At 39.7% G+C, this 26,621-nt stretch overlaps 1 protein-coding gene across 6 annotated transcripts in view; it reads left to right on the plus strand.

The window, feature by feature from the left end:
* The window catches only part of LOC126267418 (cysteine-rich protein 2-binding protein-like), a 173,990-nt gene extending 156,860 nt beyond the window's left edge, over positions 1-17,130 (plus strand). For 4 of the 6 annotated variants that reach the window (XM_049972652.1, XM_049972654.1, XM_049972657.1 and 1 more), the window contains one exon: positions 16,838-17,130. In XM_049972652.1, coding sequence (XP_049828609.1) covers positions 16,838-17,011 — 174 coding nt within the window. In that variant the 3' untranslated portion in view covers positions 17,012-17,130. Of the gene's footprint in view, positions 1-10,370; positions 10,519-16,837 lie in introns of those variants that run through there. The other 2 variants (XM_049972655.1, XM_049972656.1) reach the window with 1 other exon arrangement.
* The last annotated feature ends 9,491 nt before the right edge of the window (positions 17,131-26,621 follow it).

Here is a 26,621-nt window from a genome sequence, read left to right on the forward strand (position 1 = left end):
TTTAGTCTGTGATTTCAAATCACTATCATCTGTACATAATGTATTTAGATTCAGATTCTTAATTTACCATTGACCAGCTGAGGCAGAATATGAATTTTACATTGATAGCATATTACATTTTCCTTCAGTAGTGCCTTAAAAATTGTCAATTGATTTTATATTCATGAGTTCAGTTATATCATAAAAAGGATTAATAAGTAACCAGTTTAATAGCTTGCTTCTGAAGCTAGTTATGTGAGCTGACAGAGAAGAAAATGGAAGTTTATTAAATATTCTTCAGCTATTGATCAGATAGGAATTCCCTATTCTTGCCGGCCTCTGCCTAGCTATATTTAAATTTATTATTTGTACAGGTGTGGTTGATTGTGTTTCCTGGATTAACTTAGACTGTACACGAGTTCTTGGAATGTTTAACTGCTTTCACCTCTCTCTCTTTTGACAATCCTAGTATAACTTGCTGGTTTTTATCAGAGTTGTAAAGCAGTGTATTTGATTAGAATCAGTTTATTGCCGCTGCCATTCCATGTTGCATCATATCTTGCAGAACTAATGTGTTCTCATGCTGAGCTAACAAAGTTGTGTTGTTGGCATAAAAAATAACAGAGTTGGGAACACAGTGGAGTAAATCATTGACAGTAATTATAAAAAAGAAGGTCCAAGGACAGACCCTTATGAGACCCCTGTTCTAACTTCTTGAAGAAGTGAGTGCCTGTTTCTGACAGAGACAAACTGTTTCCTATTGTTCAGGTGTGGTACAATTACTGCCAATGCAGAGCTCTTGTACACCATAGAATTTGAGATTAGCAAGTAAGGTACAAGAAAGACAATCAAATGGCTACTTAAAGTACACAAAAAAGTGAAGCTTTATTGTCATTCTAAAAAGTTGTCATTACTCATTCACAATTGAGAAAACATCAGTGGTAGTATTTCTTTCCTTACAGAAACCAAATTGACCACTAGAAAGTAGATTTGTGACTCAAAGTAGTTGTTTAGTTGGTTATAGATAATAGATTCAAATATTTTGGAAAAAATAGGAACTGCTGAAACTGGTCAGTAATTTTGAGATTATGTTTGTGCCCTATTTTGTACACTGGAATCACCTTTGATATTTTTAGTAATGTAGGAAATATGCCAGACCCTAGACACCTGTTAAAAAGAAAGACCAATAGTTCAGTATTATATGCACAGTGTTTCTAATTTTGTAATTGGACAACCGAGAGTACTACATTCCCTTAGAGTTTGAGAACCATAACACCACTTTTTTAAACTCAGTGGGTGTGATTGTCCTCCTTTTAAATCTGTATTGTAAAATTAATGTTCTTTGAGTAAATCAGTTGCATTAGTATTTGGGGTTTTAATTTTGGTCCTAATATCGCTTACAGAATCCATGAAAAAAAGCTTTGAATTAATTAGGAGCACATTCAAAGCTTAATTCTGTATGTTCTTTTACATTCAACATAAGCTTTTGCACAATTCATTGTTGTACTCAGTTCCATATTTAGGAGAAGTTTTATACGTACGGTACAAAGACTTCATATTTTGCCTAATATTGGTAAGTTCGTCTGTGTACCACTTAACATTGTTCTTCATAGCTTTGCTTTTATGTTTGATTTTTGTAAGAGGAGTACAAGTATACCATAAAGTTAAATCAATTTTCAGTTTCACTTACTCTTGCTTGACACTGGTATATAATGTTTCAAGTTTGTGAATGAACTGGTTTACTTCTTCCTTCTGTCCTCTAATCCATGTCACCTTTTCCATAATGTTGGCATCTGCAGTAGAGGGCAGTCCTTCAGTTTTGTTTTGATTAGCCTAAGGAATAATTAGATTAAGAGCCACAAGATTTACACAGCTGAATTCCCCATCCGTTTCAGAACAGTATTTGCTAATATCAATTTTTGTGACTCTTGTACCCTCTGTAACAAATATACCATTGCCACCATTTTTGCCATTTCCCTGGCGCATTACATCTGCAGCAACATATCACTGAGGAATAAAGAAATCGATCTCATTACTCTTCAGCCAGTGCTCTGATACTCATATACCATCTATTTTCACATTACTGCAGAAATTGTCATATAAATTCACGTGCATCATAGTTAGTGTTTTGTTAATGTGAGGATGTTTTTCAGTCATATTTACAGTATTCAGTGTCATGTTCTGTCCTGTGTCCTGGTGAGGTCCCAAGAATCCTTGAGAAACACAGGTTTCCTGCACCTCACAGGCTGTTTTCTCCTGAAATGTAAAACAGAATGACAGTTGAAGATGGGGCCAATGTAAGTGTAACCTGATTATTTAAAATAGCCAGAAAAACATGAAATATAAAAAATAATATAAAATAGTGATGATTCAAATCAGCTGAATAATTTTAGGTGATGTATTCTACTTCATGATATTGGCAAAACAAGTAAGTGAAGAAAATACTAGAAGTAATTTTTGACTAATGATCTGGCATATGATTTGGTTAGTGCAGTTTCCACTGCTTACAATGTTTGGTGGTGAAAAGTCTGAAAGAATAAAACACAGAACAGTGTAAAATGCCAGTGATTACCATATGAATTTCAAATTGGGATGTTTGTATCTTGTGTAAACGTAGCAGGAGGACTTTGAGGCTAGCTTTTGTGAATCAGTGTCTTGAGTATTGGAAAACTAGTTTTTTCTGAGGAAACTGGAAACAGCATCAGCAAATGATAAAGGGAGTATTATTTTTCAAGAGGATAACTGTGAGCAGGTGAGAAGAGAAGCTTCTGGAGTTTCATTGTTGAAAGAAGAGTGCAATTTTCAGGCCATCTGTTAAGACATAAAGGACTCCTGAACACAGTCATAGAGGGATATGTCGAGGGAAAAAGACTAAGAGGAAGACCACGGCCGAGGTACATGGATCAAATTGCGAAAGATGTGGGATGTAACATCTGTAAAGAAATGAAGAGAAAAGCTGAAAGACGCACAGAATGGAGACAAGCTGCCATTGTAGCTGTTGCAAACCAATCCTTGGATTGACCACTACAGAAGAGGAAAGGATAACCGTGACTCATTAGGTGGAATAAGTGCTCAGATTTTGTTTCTTGGGATGGAAATGATTATTTAGCTGCCTGTCTGAAAAAAAAAAAAAAAAAAAAAAAAACAGACTATTTTGATTATTCACAGCTGTACAAAATAATTCAAAATTTATTCGCCAACTGCAAATTATTGGACGTCTGTTACATTAGATATAGATGTATTACCTAATAGTGACATGTGAAAATTTGTCCCAGATTGGGGGCTCTATTCCAGATTTCCCACTTACTATGAACAGTCGCTTTAACCACTTCAGCTATCTGTTCATGCTCCCCGGGCCAATACAAACCTCCATATATCACATTGTTTACATCCTTCTGCCATGTCCACTACATTCATCACCTAACGCTTGCCAACATTATTAATTCTTGTACTATGAATAATGAGACTAAAAGGAATTGAAAACAATGCTGTTATCATCATATGCCATTTGGAGAGCATGTGCAGATAGCCCAAGTGATTAAGGCGACCTCTCGCAGTAAGCGGGAAATCTGGGTTCAAGAATTGCAAACATTTTGCACCATTCTAAGCTCACAAGTCCTATGGAGGATCCTTGATTTTTTCTTAAGTCTTGCCTCCATTATCAGGCACAATGCCCGCTCCCTCTGGTGCCTTTACCTTTCTTAAAGCCAAACTGAATGTCTTCCTGAGCTGCTTAGGTGAGTGTGTGATAGCCATTAATTTATCTGCCTTTGCTATCTTTGAGATTTTGAGGATGATATATTTTCAAAAATCGTACGGTATGTCTCCAGTGTCTCATATTCTACACACCTATTTCACTAATTGCCTAGTTGCTACTTCTTCTGAATGTTCACGTTGCTTAGCCAACGGCATCACTTTGAATTCTTACCTAAGGGCAGTGCCTAGTAAATATACAGTGGCATGATAATATTTTAATGGTTGAACCTTTTAATGTAATTTTACCTGTCATTATGTCGTATGTAATATCTGTAAGTGCATATGATTACCACTCTCTTAGTTTATTCATTTATCGACAAAACATTAATAAGAATGATGTGTTTGTCTTTCACAGCAATGTCAATAGATTACGCTGCTTCTTGTATTGTTTTGTAAGTTTGTTTATTTTATTTTTACATAAATGACTGCTTTCCTGATGCTTAAAATGATTTAACTTCTTATGTACTCATATGTGGTATATGAGAACTTAATATGCAAATTTCATACAGTTCTTGTGAAGAGTTCGCCATTGGCTGGTGATGACGTAATCCACAGCCGGCGCATGAATTGCACATTATTTAAGCTATGGCTCCGCAGCCATCAGTCACTGTGTATGATCGTGGTAACACGAGAAAACCGAGAAGCCACCAGCACCAGCCATAGGGAGCCAAAAATTCTGAAGAAGCCTTTAACATAAGCTGAAACCAGTAAATAGACAAATATTATTGTGATCTCGTCTGTTGATTTTAACCTAAATATAGCATCAGGTTGGTCACCAGTCTTCTGACTGGTTTGATGCGGCCAGCCATGAATTCCTCTCCTGTGCTAACCTCTTCATCTCAGAGTTGCACTTGCAAATTATGTCCTCTGTTATTTGCTGGATGTATTCCAATCTCTGTCTTCCTCTACAGTTTTCGCCTTCTACAGCTCCCTCTAGTACCACGGAAGTCATTCCCCTCATGTCTTAACAAATGTCCTATCACCATGTCCCTTCTCCTTATCAGTGTTTTCCACATATTCCTTTCCTCTCCAATTATGTGCAGAACCTCCTCATTCATTACCTTATCAGTCCACCTAATTTTCAACATTTGTCTGTTGCAGATCATCTCAAATGCTTCGATTCTCTTCTGTTCCGGTTTTCCCACAGTACATGTTTCACTACCGTACAATGCTGTACTCCAGATGTACATTCTCAGAAATTTCTTCCTCAAATTAAGCCCAATATTTGATATTAGTAGACTTCTCTTGCCAGGAATGCCCTTTTTGTTCATTCTGTTCAGCAGATCATGTAATTCTTCTTTAATTTCACTCAGGATAGCAATGTTATCAGCTAATCGTATCATTTATATCCTTTCACCTTGAATTTTAATTCCACTCATGAACCTTTCTTTTATTTCCATCATTGCTTCCTCGCTGTACAGAGTGAACAGTAGGGGTGAAAGGCTACATCCTTGTCTTACACCCTTTTTAATAAAAGCACTTCATTCTTGGTCATCTACTCTTATTATTCCCTCTTGGCTGTTGTACATATTGTATATGACCGGTCTCTCCCTGTAGCTTACCCCTACTTTTCTCAGAATTTTGAACATCTTGCACCATTTTACATTGTTGAACGCTTTTTCCAGGTCAACAAATCCTATGAACGTGTCTTGATTTTTGTTTAGTCTTGCTTCCATTATTAACCGCAAAGTCAGAATTGCTCTCTCATGCCTTTACCTTTCCTAAAGCCAATTTCATCGTCATCTAGCGCATCCTCAATTTTCTTTTCCATTCTTCTGAATATTATTCTTGTAAGCAAATGGGATGCATGAGCTGTTAAGCTGATTGTGCGGTAATTTTCGCACTTGTCAGCTCTTGCCGTCTTTGGAATTGTGTGGATGATGCTTTTCCCAAAGTCAGATGGTATGTCACCAGACTCATACATTCTACACAACAACGTGAATAGTTGTTTTGTTGCCACTTCCCCCAATGATTTTAGAAATTCTAATGGAATGTTATATTTCCCTTCTGTCTTATTCGATCTTAAGTCCTCCATAGCTCTTTTAAATTCTGATTCTAATAGTGGATCCCCTCTCTCTTCTAAATCAACTCCAGTTTCTTCTACAGGCCTTTGTTCTTTCCAACTGTCTGCTCTCTCCTCTGCATTTAACAGTGGAATTCCCATTGCACTGTTAATGGTATAATGCTTGCTTTTAATGCCCCCGAGGGTTGTTTTGACTTTCCTGTGTGCTGAGTCTGTTTCCAACAATCATTTCTTTTTTGCTGTCTTCACATTTTTCCTGCAGCCATTTCGTCTTAGCTTCCCTGCACTTCCTGTTTATTTCACTCCTCAGCGACTTGTATTTCTGCATTCCTTGGTTTCCTGGAACATTTTTGTACATCCTCCATTCATCAATGAATTGAAGTGTTTCTTCTGTTACCCATGGTTTCTTTGCAGTTACCTTTTTGTGCCTATGTTTTCCTTCCCAACTTCTGTGATATCCCTTTTTAGAAATGTCCATTCTTCTTCAACTGTAGTGCCTACTGAGCTGTTCCTTATTGCTGTATGTATAGCCTTAGAGAACTTCAAGCATATCTCGTCATTCCTTAGTACTTCTGTATCCCGCTTCTTTGCGTATTGTTTCTTTCTGACTAATGTCTTAAAACTTCTTCCTACTCTTCATCACTAATATATTGCGATCTGAGTCTATGTCTGCTCCTGGGTACATCTTACAATCCATTATCTGATTTTGGAATCTGTCTGACCAAGCAGCCTTTTCCAAGTAGGCCTCCTCTTGTGATTCTTGAACAGAATATTCGCTATTACTAGCTGAAACTTGTTAGAGAACTTGATTAGTCTTTCTCCTCTATTATTCCTTGCCCAAGCCCATATTATCCTGTAATCTTTTCTTCTAGATCTTTCCCCTACAACTGCATTCCAGTCCCCCATGACTGTTAGATTTTCATCTCCTTTTATTTACTGTGTTACCCTTTCAATATCCGCATACACTTTTATCCTGTAATCTTTTCTTCTACTCTTTCTCCTACAACTGCATTCCAGTCCCCCATGACTGTTAGATTTTCATCTCCTTTTACTTACTGTGTTACCCTTTCAATATCCACATACACTTTCTCAATCTCTTCAACTTCAGCTTGCAACATCGTTATGTTTACTTTAACTATCATTGTCAGTGTTGGTTTTCTGTTGATTCTGATAAGAACAACCCTATCACTGAACTGTTCACAGTAACACTCTGTCCTGCCTCTCTATTCATAATGAATCCTAACCCTTTATACCATTTTCTGTTGCTGTTGATATTACTCTACACTCATATGACCACAAGTCCTTGTCTTCTTTCCATTTCACGTCACTGACCTCTACTATATCTAGACTGAGCCTTTGCATTTCCCTTTTCATATTCTGACATTCCATGTCTTGACTCTTAGAATATCACACTCCTGGAAATTGAAATAAGAACAGCGTGAATTCATTGTCCCAGGAAGGGGAAACTTTATTGACACATTCCTGGGGTCAGATACATCACATGATCACACTGACAGAACCACAGGCACATAGACACAGGCAACAGAGCATGCACAATGTCGGCACTAGTACAGTGTATATCCACCTTTCGCAGCAATGCAGGCTGCTATTCTCCCATGGAGACGATCGTAGAGATGCTGGATGTAGTCCTGTGGAACGGCTTGCCATGCCATTTCCACCTGGCGCCTCAGTTGGACCAGCGTTCGTGCTGGACGTGCAGAATGCCTGAGACGACGGCTTCATCCAGTCCCAAACATGCTCAATGGGGGACAGATCCGGAGATCTTGCTGGTCAGGGTAGTTGACTTACACCTTCTAGAGCACGTTGGGTGGCACGGGATACATGCGGATGTGCATTGTCCTGTTGGAACAGCAAGTTCCCTTGCCGGTCTAGGAATGGTAGAACGATGGGTTCGATGACGGTTTGGATGTACCGTGCACTATTCAGTGTCCCCTCGACGATCACCAGAGGTGTACGGCCAGTGTAGGAGATCGCTCCCCACACCATGATGCCAGGTGTTGGCCCTGTGTGCCTCGGTCGTATGCAGTCCTGATTGTGGCGCTCACCTGCACGGCGCCAAACACGCATACGACCATCATTGGCACCAAGGCAGAAGCGACTCTCATCGCTGAAGACGACACGTCTCCATTCGTCCCTCCATTCACGCCTGTCGCGACACCACTGGAGGCGGGCTGCACGATGTTGGGGCGTGAGCGGAAGACGGCCTAACAGTTGTCGGGACCGTAGCCCAGCTTCATGGAGACGGTTGCGAATGGTCCTCGCCAATACCCCAGGAGCAACAGTGTCCCTAATTTGCTGGGAAGTGGTGGTGCGGTCCCCTACGGCACTGCGTAGGATCCTACGGTCTTGGCGTGCATCCGTGCGTCACTGCGGTCCGGTCCCAGGTCGACGGGCACGTGCACCTTCCGCCGACCACTGGCGACAACATCGATGTACTGTGGAGACCTCACGCTCCACGTGTTGAGCAATTCGGCGGTATGTCCACCCGGCCTCCCGCATGCCCACTGTACACCCTCGCTCAAAGTCCGTCAACTGCACATACGTTTCACGTCCACGCTGTCGCGGCATGCTACCAGTGTTAAAGACTGCGATGGAGCTCCGTATGCCACGGCAAACTGGCTGACACTGACGGCAGCGGTGCACAAATGCTGCGCAGCTAGCGCCATTCAACGGCCAACACCGCGGCTCCTGGTGTGTCCACTGTGCCGCGCGTGTGATCATTGCTTTTACAGCCCTCTCACAGTGTCCGGAGCAAGTATGGTGGGTCTGACACACCGGTGTCAATGTGTTCTTTTTTCCATTTCCAGGAGTGTATTTTTCTGTTGATTATTCAGTCTTCCTCTCATGGTAACCTCCCCCTTGGCTGTCCCCTGAATCGGGGACCATTACGGAATCTTTTGCCAATGGAGAGATCATCATGACACTTTCCAGTTACAGATTTTAATCTCAATTAGAGATGGAGAGATCATCATGACACAGTTCAAATGCAAACACTAATCATACATCATAGATTCACAATATTTGTTATTGAAGGTGTCTTGTTATGGAGATGGCAGAAAGTAAACAGAAAAAGGAGATATAAAAAAGATTTGCTACTGCAGCCAACAATAAATTCTGAATCCAGTGCATTGTGACACTTGGTAAATTCACTTTCTGTTCATATTGAACTTTTTTTTAAAAAACAGATTTTTGTCCTGAAGCTTCATGTGGTACTTTGTATACATTTTAACATGCTCTGATTAAGCGCAGCATCAGCGATTACTTGTACGTTTAAAGAAACTTATCCTTGAGAATTCCTAAATCTCTCTGCACTTCCACAACCGGATCTCATGGGGATATGGTGCAGTCAGTGTGCTTAATTAACCAGATAAACATGCTACCGATATTTGACAAAAGTCGCACTGGGTTTTCTCAAGTCATTTTCTTTAATAGGCATTTTGATGAATTCTTTCTTCAGTGAGGCAGTGCAGGCCGTTACCTTGTGGACAGCAGTACAAGCTGTTTCTGCATCTGTCTTTAAAAAATCACCAACCACCATTTGAAAGCTACCTGAGGCATGAACTGTAATATTAAAAGTAGCATTTACATTGGAATCAGTGGCTGGTTTCTTGTGCTTAGTTTTAGCAGCTACTTTCTCATTCAGTTTTCTCAACCTTAGTTCTAACTGCTGCACATTATTTTTGTATAAGCGAAACCTCAGGTTAAATGGTATTAAAATTCCAAAATTGAATTCGTTCCTTTGTCATAATCAGTAGACACACTGGAATACGTACATATTTGAAAGTAAACAATATATTTTACGTTGTGTAGACTCTCACAATGTTTCTCATCACATAGACCAGTAGCCCAGAATGCTCAAAGTTCATGGTATTCTCGTTTTCTTTCCAGTTCATGTTACTTTCTCTACTATGATGATCATAAAGATAATTGCAACAACACTATGTTTTGAAAATTTATTGTGCTTTCTGTTTTTATAATCTGTGACAGCAAATGGTGTATTGTTTAAGCATAATCAAGTGGTAGAAATTTTGAGGTTAGACCTGTAGATCTGGTTTGGAATGATGGGTCTTGCTGCCAGTCGTATGTATGGAGAATTTATTAAACCAAAGTAATCTTAATTTGAAGGGTTTAGATAAAATATCATAATTTGGAAGATGTAATGATATGACAGCAGAAGTGGAAGATAAATTAGCACCTTCCAGTGTCTCCAGGACTCTTCCACATATACAACCTTCTTTCATGGTTCTTAACCAAGTGTTAGCAATAATTAAGTTATGCTCTGTGCAAAATTCTACCAGGTTGCTTCCTCTTTCATTCCTTACTCTCATTCCATATTCACCTACAACTTTTCCTTCTCTTCCGTTTCCTACTATTGACTCCCAATCCCCCACGACTATTAAATTTTCATCTCCCTTAAAAAAATAATTTACACTCCTCTTGGTAGTTCCAATATAATGTCATCTGGTTGTGAAAGCCTTTTTTCAGAAGACTCTATGGGGAGGATGTCTCAAAATCAGTCAGACGTCTTGAATTTTTTACGTAAGAAGAGAGCACATTTAATTTGTACTTTAACCTTCTTGTTACATTATAGAGACTCATCTTCTATACCAAACTTTTTAAAGCTGAAGAGGATGTCCCAGACAGCTTGGGTGCATCAGATTTATGATTGTACAGAAAGAGCTCTACTCCAAGAAAGGATAGATTACACAAGATGAGAAATGGATTCTGTTGACCGTAAGGTACTGAAATTGCATTTGTTCCTTGCTAGTAAGGTACAGATAGATCTGTGGAATAAAATGCATTACCTTACGTTTACATCTATGGAAGCTCAATGGAAATGACTACTAATAGACACAAGGAAAAGTTCAGAAAGTTACAGGCTAAAGTAGCAGCACAAGCAATACAGTTATGTCAGATAGTGTTGTTAACAAGTTGGAGAGAATATTATTTCAAGACAAGATTTCTGTCCTTGCAAAAGGAGGAAACTATGCTATAACACCTATGAGAGTACCAGTTGAAAATATTATCATGAGTATAGAAGCAGGTATAAGAAATCTCCCCAAGGAAACTGCAAATGCAATTCGAATCGAAACCACCAGGGTCTTACGCCACAGTAAACCTTTGGAAAGTAATTTAACAAAAGGTGAGAGGAAGGGTCTCAGAGATTTAAATGCAGCTGAAAAGCTAGTGGTGGTTCTTCCTGCTGATAAAGGGAATGCTACTGTTGTTATGAATACAGAGGATTATTGAAGCAAAATTTTGAACCTTTTAACCTCAAGACAATACAAAACAATTGTGAAGGACCCTACAGCCTGTATACCGAGGAAAACAAATGATCTGATTAAGTCATATACCTCTGTTCAAAAAGAAGATAAAAGAACTTTGTTGAAGAGTGAAGTTATGTGTCCTAGACTCTATGGTGTACCCAAAATTCATAAAATAGATTTTCCTTTGACACCCATAGTTAGTGTCATCAATTCTCCCAAGTACAAAATAGCGAGATATCTGGGCAACTCGTTTATAACCATATATTGGGAAAACTGACTCATGTATAAAAGACTCGAGTCATTTTGTTGAGAAACTTCAAGGACTAATTCTGGCTCCTGAAGATATTCTTGTAAGTTCTGACATAGTGTCCTTATTCACTATGATTCCAGTTAACGAAGTTATGATTTTCATAACTGATATTTTTACAGGATATTTGACTGCTCTTTTTAGACATTGCCTTACTTTGAGTCAGTTCCAGTGGGATGATGGATTTTATGAGCAACTAGATTGTGTATCAAAAGTTCTGCAAAGCTCCTGCAATTGCTAATTCCTATATGGAGAAATTCGAACAGTCAGCTCTGGACAAAGCAAATATGGAACCACGTTGCTGGTATTGGTTTGTAGATGACACGTTTGTGGTTTGGTCCTATGGTAGAAGGCTTTGGGTGAATTCTTTGATCATCTAAATACAATTAATCCAAAAATCCAGTTCACCATGGAAAAGGAAAATGATAACAGAATATCTTGCTTGGATGTTTCAGTTATGAGACGGTCCGATGGAAGTTTGGGATATAAAGTTTTATGGAAATTAACACACAATGACAGATACACTCCTGGAAATGGAAAAAAGAACACATTGACACCGGTGTGACAGACCCACCATACTTGCTCCGGACACTGCGAGAGGGCTGTACAAGCAATGATCACACGCACGGCACAGTGGACACACGAGGAACCGCGGTGTTGGCCGTCGAATGGCGCTAGCTGCGCAGCATTTGTGCACCGCCGCCGTCAGTGTCAGCCAGTTTGCCGTGGCATACGGAGCTCCATCGCAGTCTTTAACACTGGTAGGATGCCACGAAAACGTGGACGTGAACCGTATGTGCAGTTGAGCGCGAGCGTATAGTGGGCATGCGGGAGGCCGGGTGGACGTACCGCCGAATTGCTCAACACGTGGGGTGTGAGGTCTCCACAGTACATCGATGTTGTCGCCAGTGGTCGGCGGAAGGTGCACGTGCCCATCGACCTGGGACCGGACCGCAGCGACGCACGGATGCAAGCCAAGACCGTAGGATCCTACACAGTGCCGTAGGGGACTGCACCGCCATTTCCCAGCAAATTAGGGACACTGTTGCTCCTGGGGTATCGGCGAGGACCATTCGCAACCGTCTCCATGAAGCTGGGCTATGGTCCCGCACATTGTTAGGGCGTCTTCCGCTCACGCCCCAACATCGCGCAGCCCGCCTCCAGTGGTGTCGTGACAGGCGTGAATGGAGGGACGAATGGAGACGTGTCGTCTTCAGCAATGAGAGTCGCTTCTGTCTTGTTGCCAATGATGGTCGTAAGCGTGTTTGGCGCCGTGCAGGTGAGCGCCACAATCAGAACTGCATACGACCGAGGCACACAGGGCCAACACCCGGCATCATGGTGTGGGGAGCGATCTCCTACACTGGCCGTACACCTCTGGTGATCGTCAAGGGGACACTGAATAGTGCACGGTACATCCAAACCGTCATCGAACCCATCGTTCTACCATTCCTAGACCGGCAAGGGAACTTGCTGTTCCAACAGGACAATGCACGTCCGCATGTATCCCGTGCCACCCAACGTGCTCTAGAAGGTGTAAGTCAACTACCCTGGCCAGCAAGATCTTCGGATCTCTCCCCCATTGAGCATGTTTGGGACTGGATGAAGCGTCGTCTCACGCGTTCTGCACGTCCAGCACGAACGCTGGTCCAACTGAGGCGCCAGGTGGAAATGGCATGGCAAGCCGTTCCACAGGACTACATCCAGCATCTCTACGTTCGTCTCTATGGGAGAATAGCAGCCTGCATTGCTGCGAAAGGTGGATATACACTGTACTAGTGCCGACATTGTGAATGCTCTGTTGCCTGTGGTTCTGTCAGTGTGATCATGTGATGTATCTGACCCCAGGAATGCGTCAATAAAGTTTCCCCTTCCTGGGACAATGAATTCACGGTGTTCTTATTTCAATTTCCAGGAGTGTATTTGCATAAAAACTCTAGTCACCATCCAGAACAAAAGAGAGGTGTCATTAATAGTCTTGTCGATAGAGCCAAATGGATATGCACATTGGAACACCTGGATGCTGGAATAAAACATCTGAAGCAGGCCTTTGAGAAAAATGGATACTCAGGAAAAGAGGTAAAGAGAATTTTGCAGCCAAGGAAAGAAGACCAAAGGACAAGGATGAACCATGACGATGGAAAAATACAGTTTCTTTCCCTTTCATTAAAAAAAGTAACAAATCAGATCTGTAAGATTTTATAGAAACATGACATCTGACCAGTCTTTAGACCAACAAAGAAAATGTCAACTACTCTGATCTGTGAAGGATAAACACCTTCCTCTGTCGGCATGTGGTGTATATAAAATTCCACGTACATGTGGTGAAGTTTATATTGGAACTACCAAGAGGAGCGTAAATACACGACTAAAAGAGCACAAAAGTCTGCCGACTAGGAAAAATAGAGAAATCAGCAGTAGCAGAGCATGCTCTTCAGTCAGCAAACCACAAAGTGAAGTTTTTTGAAACGGAGATTTTATCTACAACATCAAATTATCATCCACGACCATATAGAGAAACCATTGAAATTTATAAGCATCATGATAATTTTAATAGGAAAGAGGGGGGGTCTCTGAGGACGTCTAGTGCAGAAGAGTTTCTTGGGCCATGACCTCACATCCTGTAAGGTTTACCAGCAGCTATCCAGTTCCCTTTTAAAATTTTCTAACCTACCTGCCCAATTAAGGAATCCGACATTGCAATGCCAGTTTTGTTTCTCTCCATAATGACATCATCCTGAGTGGCCCCTGCCCTGAGATCCGAATGGGGGATTGTTTTACTCAAGAGGACACCATCATCATTTAGCCATACAGTAAACCTACATGCCCTCAGGAAAAAATACAGCTGTAATTTCCCCTTGCTTTCAGCTGTTCACAGTACCAGCACAGCAGTGCTGTTTTGCTTGATGTTACAAGGCCAGATCAGTCAATCATGCAAATTGTTGTCCCTGCAACTACTGAAAAGGCTGATGCCCCTCTTCAGGAACCACACATTTCTCTGACCTCTCCACAGATGTCTGCATTGCTGAGGCACACAAGGCTCCCCACCAATGGCAATGTCCCAATGTCCATGGATGGAGGGAGGGGGGGGGGGGGGGGGACTCTTGCTACATATAGCAAAAACAAAATTGTAAATATCTGCTCTGACGACTCTTAGGAGGCACACTGTGTTTATAAATTTGCCCAATCATGTGGATCCAACAACTGCTGAAGTATTGAGCCATGCTTCTTCTGTAGCCGTCCACTGTGATGGGCTTGCCAGTGCTGGATTTTGTACATGAACTGACCTCTCATCTCATAAATGTCCAATGGGATTCATGTTGGGACATCTGGGTGGCCAAATCATTTGCTCGAATTGTCGAGAATGTTTTTCAAACCACTCGTGAACAATTGTGGTCCAGTGACATGGCGCATTGTCGACCATAAAAATTCCATTGTTGATTGGGAAATTGAAATCATTTAATGACTGCAAATGTTATCCAAGTTATGGAGCATAATCATTTCCAGTCCATGATTTGTTCAGTTGGACTAGAGGTCCTAGTCTGTTCCATGTAAACACAGCCCACGCATTATGGATCCATCGCTATGTTTCACAGTGCCTTGTTGACAACTTCACTCCATGGCTTCTTGTGGTCTGTGCCACACTGTAACCTTACCATCAGATCCTAGCAACTGAAACAGGGGACTCCTCTGACAAGGCTACACTTTTCCAGTCATCTATTGTCCAATCGATATGGTAACGAGCACAGGAGATATGCTGCAAGTGATGTCATGCTGTTAGCAAATGCACTTGCATCGGTCATCTGCTGCCATAGCCTGTTAATGCCAAATTTTGCCACATTATCCCAAACAGATACGTTTGTTGTACATCGCAAATTGATTTTTGTGGTTTCTTCACGTTACGTTGCTTGTCTGTTGGCACTGGCAACTCTATGAAAACGCCGCTGCTTGCTTTTATTATGTGAAGTCCGTCGGCCACTGTGTTGTCTGTCTTGAGAGGTAATGCCTGAAGTGTGGTATTCTCGGCACACTCTTTTGACAATGTGGACCTCAGAATGTTTAGTTCCCTAACAACATCTGAAATGGGGTGTCCCATACGTCCATCTCCAATTACCATTCCACATTCAAAGTCCATTAATTCCCGTCGTGTGGTCATAATCGCGTCAGAAATTTTTTAATATGAATAACTTAAGTATAAAGGACAGCTCTGCTAATGCACTGCTCTTTTGTACCTTGTGTACATGATACTACCGTCATCTATATATGTGCATATCGCTATTCCATTACTTCTGCCACCTCAACATACGATTCAGTTGCGTTAATCATTGTGCCACCAGGACACAGCCTTTATTGCAAATGTTTCCTATTATGTTCTGTTCTCTAATAGTATGTACCTACGGAAGTAATGCTTCATTTATAGTTTGTAATTTATTATTGTGACTTCTGTTACCGTATTCTATATATTTATTATGTGATCACTGACTTCTTATTCTGAGAACGACTTTGGCTATAGGGGCCACGAATTAGGAAATCAGGCATCTTAGTCGTACCAAAGGTGCATGTTTGAAAAGGGTTGGAATCTCACATTGAGAAAATATTTTTGTATTTGTGTGGGAATTGGTTTATAGCTTGAATAATGAAGTTTGAGTTTACACAAAACAAAATTGTGTTATTTAAATTACTCTGTCAAATACAGTAATTGTCCCTTGAGGGGTATGACGAACAACCAACACATTACCCCAGAAACATTTTATAAGAGATGTTCAGTCATTATTGGCTGCTGTTATAATTAACATACTTAACTAATCATGGCAAATATTTAGAATTTTCCATGCTTACTAAGTTACTGAGTGTCTATGAAATGTCTTTAAACAAGTTACATAAATTAAGAGACGTCTCAAAGAATTTTTGTGAGGTCAGTTATCTAAATTGATTATTTTAATTCATAGCTGATAATTTCCTTAAACTAACCTTACAGGTCGAAAAATAGATTTCAAGTGTCAGCAGTGTGGGAGTGGCGTAGTCACATATTTACATGTTAAAAACAATTTATTTGAATCTGTATTTGCACAAAAGGAAAGTGTTACTTTGTTATCTCGCTACACTAATGATTACATTTGAACCCAACTTTGATCCACAAATTTTTGTCAGTCGAAGTTGGTCCTATTTCACAGTAATATAATATGGGATTAACATTTATACAACATATGTTTCAAGTTAAGCTTGATATGAAGTCATTTTCTGTGTTAATCAAAGATCAAATGCCTTAAACAGTCAGCACTTTATCTGCTGCCACTTGTGTCTGTGAAGAAGAAAGCTAAATATAAAATATTTGTGATACATATTTAGTCTTAAAAAATCAGGATTTGATGCCTGCTTTACTTTTGCCAGTTATTTTAGGCATAATACTACATATAGATAAAGTTGCTGTAGTTTTTATCATCACTTTTTGTAGCTCAAACTTATTTTCTTTTTTTGTTACAGACATCTCAAGAAAAAGATGTGACATTGCATGTGTCTGCCAAGAATTCTGCAATGATTCTGTATCAGAAATTTGGATTCAAGATTGAAAAATTTGAATATAACTTTTATGAGAGATATTTGCCATTTTATTCCAAAGAGTGTAAGCATGCTTTATTTTTACGTTTGGAGAAGTAGATTGTTGAAATATCTGTTCATATAATGAATTTATGATTCTTCAAAAACATTGAGCTACAACTGTTATTTATTCTTTGTACATTTTCCTCAGCTCATTAAAGATAACCCAGAGAGCTTAATTTCCTGCAATATGTCACAGTACATCACCAAATCATGTAATTCTGAAAGATATAAGTAGCACACAGTACTTGTGTTTAATTGGTCTGTATCTCATTAAAGTTGCCATTATTTCACACAGCAATTGCCAAAGCAGCATGAAAGATATACAAAAATAGTAACTACCTGAAGCAGAGGTCCATGTAATCTTTTGTTAGTGCCATTATTTATTGCTGCCAATATTTTTTTCCCTGTCTTTATGCAATTGTAGTTTCATCAAGACCAAAATTTTCAATATAAAGAAGGTGAACTATGAAATGGCTGAGTGCCTGGCAGTGCATGATTTTGGTGCGAGAGGACATTTTATTCATTACATGCAACATACTGAAGAGTAAATTACATTGAATGAGACACTGCAGGGGGTCTGAAATAGATGTTTTAAGGGTTCCCATTGGACTTGGAGCATCTACGCACACAAACTGCTGCACACATTCAAGTGCGATTAATCTGGATAGCATCATAGGAATCATGATTACATTGCAAATCTCCATGAAATTAACAATTGTATGTGTCCCACAGATATCAGTCCAAAGGTTAAGGTCCATTTACCAGGAAGAATATTGCTGAGGTGCTTTCGGATGGATTGAGGGCAATGTCATTGCCAGGTGGATGTTGACTGGGCACCATTATGTAGCAGTCACATTTGAACAATTGCTGTATGGTTCTTTTAGTTGACAAATCTGATCCCAGTGTAGTGTAATCCTCTTAAATGCCTCTCTTGCTGTTTTGTCAGTTTTAAAGGAAGTAAGTAGAGTGAAAAGCTATATAAAAACCATGAATCACTATAAGAAACTAGTGTAAGATGGACTCATAAACAAAATGATGAGTGGATTAGTTGTGTGCCCTACTGCTCAACTAATTCTTTGCACACAAACATAGACACGGGAACACTATCATATGATAGCATATGTGAAAATTCAGCTTGCATCACCCCAAAAGTTTTGTTTATATGCACCATGAAAATTTTTCTTAGCAATACCAGAGAAAGGCAAATTAATAGAAACTTAACTGTTGTTTGATTGCTTAACATAAGACAAATAGTGTGAGAGCATTATTGCAATAACAACTGTCAATTTAACATATGATTTTAAAAACAAAGATTCCAAGACTTACCAAGAGGGAAAGCACCGGTAGACAGGCACAATAAAATAACACACAAACACACACACAAAATTTCTAGCTTTCGCAACCAATGGTTGCTTCTTCAGGAAAGAGGGAAGGAGAGGGAAAGACGAAAGGATGTGGGTTTTAAGGGAGAGGGTAAGGAGTCATTCCAATCCCAGGAGCGGAAAGACTTACCTTAGGGGGAAAAAAGGATAGGTATATACACGTGCGCGCACACACATATATATAGGGAGAGATAAAGGTGTGAAAAAAGTCGAAAAGTGTTGGTTTGAGATGAGGTATGTTGATCATGTGCTGAACTTATGTTGGTGAACAACAATGGGTGCAAAGGTTAGGTAGTTGTGTTGTCTCCAAAACACGTTAAAGGGTTGGGAAATTCAGGAAAATTTCGAAAAAAAAAAAGTGTGTAAATGTATTCAAAGGACTGGTTATGTACTGGCAGGTTATGAAAATAAGGCTAACAATTGTTTGACGAAGAAATAATAACGTTTAAACCTGTGGGAAGCTGCTAAAAAATGATTGGTTATGTGGGAAAACGGGAATGGAAATAAAACGAAAGTTGTTGGAAATAGCTGAGATGGTTGTTTAATGGGTGAAAGGCACTGAAGCTGTGAAATAGTATTCACGAGTTTACACGAAATGTTTGTAAACTTGGAACAGTGGATTTTATAGCAGCGGTAATGTTGAAAGTGTTAAAGTTTTTAGGTTATGGTTTGGAAGTGAATTACGTATTATTGAGTATAATTAGGCAGGATAAAATGTATGGTAGATTACGGAAAAAGGGAAGATGAATACAAAGTGAAACTACTTGTACAAACAAAAAGAGAAAGTAATATGATATAAAAGATTTCGAAATGCAACAGAGACAATAACAAACGTAATTGTTGGGTTCAAATTAATGATGTAAATAAAATGGAAAGAAACTTCCACATGGGAAAAATATATTAAAAACAAAGATTCCAAGACTTACCAAGCGGGAAAGCGCCGGTAGACAGGCACAATAAAATAACACACAAACACACACACAAAATTTCTAGCTTTCGCAACCAATGGTTGCTTCTTCAGGAAAGAGGGAAGGAGAGGGAAAGACGAAAGGATGTGGGTTTTAAGGGAGAGGGTAAGGAGGCCTTTAAATATGTCTGCTTGTGTCTGTATATGTATGGATGGATGTGTGTGTGTGTGTGTGTGTGTGTGCGAGTGTACACCTGTCCTTTTTTTCCCCTAAGGTAAGTCTTTCCACTCCCGGGATTGGAATGACTCCTTACCCTCTCCCTTAAAACCCACATCCTTTCGTCTTTCCCTCTCCTTCCCTCTTTCCTGAAGAAGCAACCATTGGTTGCGAAAGCTAGAAATTTTGTGTGTGTGTTTGTGTGTTATTTTATTGTGCCTGTCTACCGGCGCTTTCCCGCTTGGTAAGTCTTGGAATCTTTGTTTTTAATATATTTTTCCCATGTTGAAGTTTCTTTCCATTTTATTAACATATGATTTTCATATATTCCAGTCTGAATACAGGAATTGGGCCAGAGCAGATAGGGGTAAAACACAAAATGCATTAAATTACTTGCAGATTTGATGCCTCCGATTAAGTAACACGGTTTCCACAGTAAAGAGTTTTCAAAATTGGTGCATAGAGATACAAGAAGTTAAGGGGATGAGTTACAAATGGAGTATTGTTGCATATGTTCAAGGATAATTTCCAGAGCATTATGGAAGCTGAGAGTTGTGATAACACCTACGACTGAAAAAAATGTCGTGTTGCACCATTGTTCAGAGTCCACATTAGAGTGCAGGTTGCTCTACAAAAGGCTGGCCAAATCAACAGAAAACAAGTGCATATCAGCTCTAATTGGTCCATGTTTAACACTGAGGCAAGCAATGTTGCCTGCATGGATTATGCTCCCAAAAGAGGAGCTGTGTACCTTATTTACCCAATTATAAGGCGAGGTTTTTTCCCAAATTCGTCATTCCAAAAATACGGGATCATCTTATATTTGCAGATTCATCTGTTGCGGCTGAGGTCAATTTTTTTACATTGTTTAGTAGATTAATATAGGTGTTGTCTTACATTTACAGATGAAGCTTTCGCTTTTGAAGTTTTGTACGAATTTATTTTGAGTAGTTCCGAAGTATATAGCTTAGCTTTCATGTGAGTAGGCTTGAAATTTACTTATACACCGGAACGCTTAAGGCAGTGTTGACCTTGATGGAACAGTCATGTGGCATTTGACTTGCAGCACTAGTGCATGGGCTACATGAGCAACCATGAGCTAGCTACTACAACAGTCTAATGCTCTACTTAAAAACTGACAATTCTGTGAAACATAGGAGGAAATAGTGTTACTTTTTATCAACATACAAGTTTGCAATAAAAGTTGTCATACATGTATGGATACCATATACATACATTTATGCAGCTTCTTAGGTGAAGGTAACATTAATCTTGCCTTTCAAAACCATGAATTGATTCTGAATCAGTCAGTATTCTACTAGGTTATGACAAGCTGTAATAATTTACTCAGTGAATTGTAAACTGGAAATTTGGTTGCTGTTCACGTATTAACTTACTGGGGGAAAACGTCACCAGGTTTAAAAATGGTTCAAATGGCTCTGAGCAGTATGGGACTTAACATCTGTGGTCATCAGTCCCCTAGAACCTGGAACTACTTAAACCTAACTAACCTAAGGACACCACACACATCCATGCCCGAGGCAGGATTCGAACCTGCGACAGTAGTAGTCTCGCGGTTCCGGACTGAGCGCCTAGAACCGCTAGACCACCACGGCCGGCTGACCAGCTTTAAATCAGTTTTAGAACAACATGATGACATTAACATGAAATGAGAAAGAAAATTAATCTAGTATTAAATATCTAAGTAATGAAATAAATTAAAAACAAAGATTCCAAGACTTACCAAGCGGGAAAGCGCCGGCAGATAGGCACAATAAATAAAACACACACACAGAATTTCTAGCTTTTGCAACCGATGGTTGCTTCTTCAGGAAAGAGGGAAGGAGAGGGGAAGACGAAAGGATGTGGGTTTTAAGGGAGAGGGTAAGGAGTCATTCCAATCCCGGGAGCGGAAAGACTTCCCTTAGGGGGAAAAAAGGACAGGTGTACACTCGCGCGCGCGCACACACACACACACACACACACACACACACACACACACACACACACACACATCCATCCGCACATACACAGACACAAGCAGACATTTGTAAAGGCCAACACTTTTTCAACTTTTTTCTCACCTTTATCTCTCCCTATATATATTTCTATTTATTTTCACTTTAACCTCATATTACCCTTTCCACCTTCTAATACCATGTCAACCTCACAACATCCCTACAACGACCCCATTAAATTTTATTTACATTCCCTCCGCAAACATGCCTTCACCCTAGCCTGGCCTTTACAAATGTCTGCTTGTGTCTGTGTGTGTGCGGATGGGTGTGTGTGCGGATGGGTGTGTGTGTGTGTGTGTGTGTGTGTGTGTGTGTGCGCGCGCGCGCAAGTGTACACCTGTCCTTTTTTCCCCCTAAGGGAAGTCTTTCCGCTCCCGGGATTGGAATGACTCCTTACCCTCTCCCTTAAAACCCACATCCTTTCGTCTTTCCCTCTCCTTCCCTCTTTCCTGAAGAAGCAACCGTCGGTTGCGAAAGCTAGAAATTCTGTGTGTGTGTTTGTGTGTTTTATTTATTGTGCCTATCTGCCGGCACTTTCGCGCTTGGTAAGTCTTGGAATCTTTGTATTTAATATAAGTAATGAAATAAATCGCATTAAACTGATTTGCAGTTGTTATTGCAAGAATAAATTACAGCAAACAGATCCATTATGGAGCTACTACCAACATATGTCGCTAGCTACGTTTGCATGGAACACATCTTCCAAAAGATGAAAACTGAATTTTGGAAACCGTGTTTTGCTGCCGTGTTTACGTGTTAAGATCTGAAACGGATTTGCTAGCCTTGTTAAATACGGCATCTGGAAAACAGCTGATCAAATTTCTGATTCAGTAAACACAGTCATTATTCCTCTACACCCCCCAAGTGTTACAGGTAGACAGCTTCATGCTCAGTCCAATATCTCTGCTTCTTCTTCACTGCATATTAAGTCCATATTAACTGAACAATCTGAAAACAAGATGTAACTTGACAACCCTATAGCATGTTTCAGAACCAGTTGCATTTACATGGAAGCAAAAATTGTGGAATTGGAAAACTGGCATGTAGAAGTGCATTTCCAGAATAGATTTAAAAGTGTTCACATGACCACTCAGAAATGGCATTGGGAAACCAGATTTCTGGTTTTGGAAGTGGTATGCGTGAAAGTTTGAGAATTGGCTTGAATTATGATTGCGATCTTTTATTTTTGTACTAATTGTTGCTGTTAGATATGACCTGTACTCTAGAAGATAGTGCCATCCACGTTTCACTATTGCTCAAGCAAAGCATTATGGAAGGTTTGTAGGGGGGGGGGGGGGGGGCGAGCAGCAAATTTCATTGTGCACCGTACTGAAAACCACGAGAGTCTGCACTACGTACTTCGGGTTTTTATGTATGTGTACCATGTTTAGATTGCAGTTTGCCTGAATAAGTCTAACCGTGGAATTGAATTGACTTTAAAATTGGACAAATCCCCAGCAATAACATACATTTATACAGGAAATGCTAAAAATCACAATATACTTACTTATTTCATGCAGCAATGTTGTCGATGCTCGTCACAGGTTATGACCGGAATGATAGGGGTTTTGTCAACTGCTGCTTCTACACAGCGAATGAGAAAGTGGTGGGCAGATGACGTGGTTGGAAGCAAGAGACATTTTAACAATCTCATGTCAGTATGGAAGCGAAATCCACTGTGTGTTTAGAGGGAAAAAAAAAAACAAAAACAAATAGTTGTGTAATCGGGTCCCACCATAACCACAACCTCAGACTTCTCAACATATACAGAAGAAAGCCAAATATTTGTGACAATGAAGATATAAGTGTCACAGCTGTCCTGTTAGAATGATGACTGACGAATAAAAATAGTGATACCACACATGACAGACCAAGTAAACAAAAAAGACAGTGAAAATAAAAATTAATGTAAACAATTCCTTTTTGTTTATTTTATTTCTTCTTGTGTTATCAAAATGTAGAGAGTGAATAAATGGGATAAGTTTAGAATAGGTGTAATATTAACTTTTTAGTCAGATACCTTACATTAGTAAAAGTTTGTCATTTTGATTGTACAGCATATATTTTAAAAAAATTCTTAAGGAGCATCTAAAAAAAAGGGGGGGGGGGTCATCATTTGCTCTTCTTGCCACATGCCGTACCTCCGAAGGTCAAAGGGTCTCAGTCATCATCTGCTACATACCTTTTATTTATTTTAAAGATGGCCTTACAGTAGAGTGAAGTACTAAAAAAAATAGAAGAGTGATGACTAATGGTCTGTTTCCCAGAACCTGAGAAAACGTAAACTTTCATTTTACAGACTGTTTTCGGCTTGTGATATGAAATGACACTAGGAGTGTACTACTTCTGATATAAGGGGGCGGCTGCATCTAATGTCAATGTCAGAACAAAATTTGAGATGTTAGAGAAAATGAAACCCACCTGTATTTTGCATTACAATAAAACCAAAGTGGTGCTTACTACAGCGATCCATTAATTGACTACTACCATTTTTAGAAGAAGCAAATAAAATAGTGGAAGAAAGTTCGTTTTTTATTTACACATTTTCATGATGCTTAATGTAAATTCTTATGTTTTATGTAGGGTGTAATGCTATGTAGGGTTTAGTCAGTGTTGTTCGGGGTACTGTTATTATTATTATTATTATTATTATTATTATTATTGGCAGTTGTCAGAGAGAAAGCATTATCTACCTGAAGTAGCCCAATTTCCAGCAATTCAGAAGAAAGAAGTAACGCATCAAAGTAATTTAAAAATGGTGAAGTGTATTTCACACACTTTAACTTGGTTAATTTTAAAATGGGGGGTGCAGGGTATGGGCAAAATAAGCAATGTTAAGGAGAGGAATGATGCAGAGGAAGCACGTTTTGTAATAAAAGCTTGTCTTCAGTGTGAGTAGTTAGATTTATTTCTGAGAAGGAATTTTAGGTAGCACTATTGATGCACTGAGAATTATTTCATCTTTCTATAAAAAAAGGGTGTTAGAAATAAGAAGCACCAATGAGTTTGTTAATTAATAAGAGACATAAAAAAGACGAAATATCATTTATCTTTTGTCATTTTTAAAAATAAAAGTCTTCATTCCAAAATTCAGTGAGTCGATAATGTTGATGAGGAAGGGAGTTGGATTACTAGCTAATCTCTGATTACACTAATGGGTAATGGTCTCAGAAAGGACAATGGATTGATCATGGTGACCCTGATTGCTTGTCCAGCATGTTGTCCAGACCTGAATCTGCTAAGCTAATATCTGTGGGGCTGCATGAAACACTGATTTACAAGACCCCCTTGGTATTTGGGAAAGACCTACTGGTGCAGGTTGTGTCTGCAACAGATGGGAATGTGGTAGGGAGGTACCCAATCTGTGTTGACATCTGTGGCCATTACATTGAGCCCTACTTGTAAGTGGGCCCGGATGACAAGCAGGAGGAGTCAAAGAGCAATGTATGTAGTGGTATTTTCCGTGTAGTAAGAAAATAGTATATGTTTACAACCCGAAGTTCCTGTGCTTAACTACTGTCTTGGTCCTCACTACAAATCCTCGATGTCTGTAAAGGAAAATTTGTTACACCCTGTGTAAAAAGATGAGGCCTACTAGCAAACATCTTGTTGAATTTGTTACTGAATTGACAGCATCTTTGATGAACAAAGGATGTCTGTTTGAATCAACTTCCATGCAAAATATTTTGTCTGTAAACACTCAATGGAAAACATTTTCCTAAATTTATTCAAGCTACAGGACTATCAATATGGTCTCAGAGGGAGTGTAAGGTTTGCGTAGAATGAATCGAAGCAAGATTTGGGACAGTGGCAGAAAATATACCACGTACTATTGTGCAGAATTTAACATAGGACTTACTTTTCCAAAATGTTTTGAAATAGTAAATATAACTAAGTAATTTTCAATAGAAAACTACATTTTCAAACTGTTAGTATTAAAAATATAACAACTTAGAATTCTGTCTCCATTTAGGAAATTACAGATGAAAACAAAATTATTGTTGTTGTGAAAATAACACATTATCATTTCGGTACAAAACAATGATCTCTGATAAGTGTATGCTTGCTTGCTTGCTTGCAGCATTTTGTAGAAAAAACAACCCTCTTTCAAATGCAATAAACAGAGTTCAGTTTTGTGCAGTAAAATGTGGCATGCAAAATTCAGAAAAGCTATGAAAAAACACATTATCAGACAGTTGAACTACATCCTACCTGCCCAGTCATCAAAATGTCGATTAAACATTTCGATGCTCAAACCAAGCTTCTGATTGAAGACAGCTTTATTTTTATATAAATAATGAACTACGAGCTACCTCAGTTTAAAACTTAAATCCATAAGATGATTATATTGATCTAGAATTAACTGAAAATATACCAGTTGTTGCTTTCTGAAATCTGCTTTCACTAAGGGTAGTCAGCCCGCCTGGTTGGTCGTGTGGTCTAACGCACGGCTTTCCGGGCAGGAAGGAGCGCCTGGTCCCCGGCACGAATCCGCCCGGCGAATTTGTGTTGAGGTCCGGTGAACTGGCCAGTCTGGATGGTTTTTAGGCGGTTTTCCATCTGCCTCGGTGAATGCGGGCTGGTTCCCCTTATTCCACCTCAGTTACACTATGTCGTTGATTTCTGCGCAAACAAGTTCTCCACGTACGCGTACACCACCATTACTCTACCACGCAAACATAGGGGTTACACTCATCTGGTGTGAGACGCTCCGTGTGGGGTCCACCAGCGGCTGAACCGCACAATAACCCTGGGTTCGGTGTGAGGCGGCGGAGGGGTGAAGTGGACTGCGGTAGTCGTCGTGGGGTTGTGGACCACTGCGGCTGCGGTGGGGACGGAGCATCTCCATCATTTCTAGGTCCCCGGTTAACATACAATACAATACAAGGGAAATCACATACAGCCCGTAAGCTGTAATGCAAAACCGCCCACTGCATAGAAGTGAGATCACCATGGAAGCTGTCTGTACTGGAATGTTATTTGAAGAGGAGGAAAGACAAAAACAATCATATCACTACACACATTAGAGTCAAAAGTCCAAACAGAGGTTAAACCTGTTGACTGCCACAAGAGCAAAACAGAACCTCACACCTGAGCCATAGCCCAGCCTGTCAGTGAAGCATCCGACATTATGCGTGCGTCA

This window comes from Schistocerca gregaria, chromosome 4, assembly GCF_023897955.1.
Source record: "Schistocerca gregaria isolate iqSchGreg1 chromosome 4, iqSchGreg1.2, whole genome shotgun sequence".
In the NCBI taxonomy this organism is placed as follows: domain Eukaryota; kingdom Metazoa; phylum Arthropoda; class Insecta; order Orthoptera; family Acrididae; genus Schistocerca; species Schistocerca gregaria.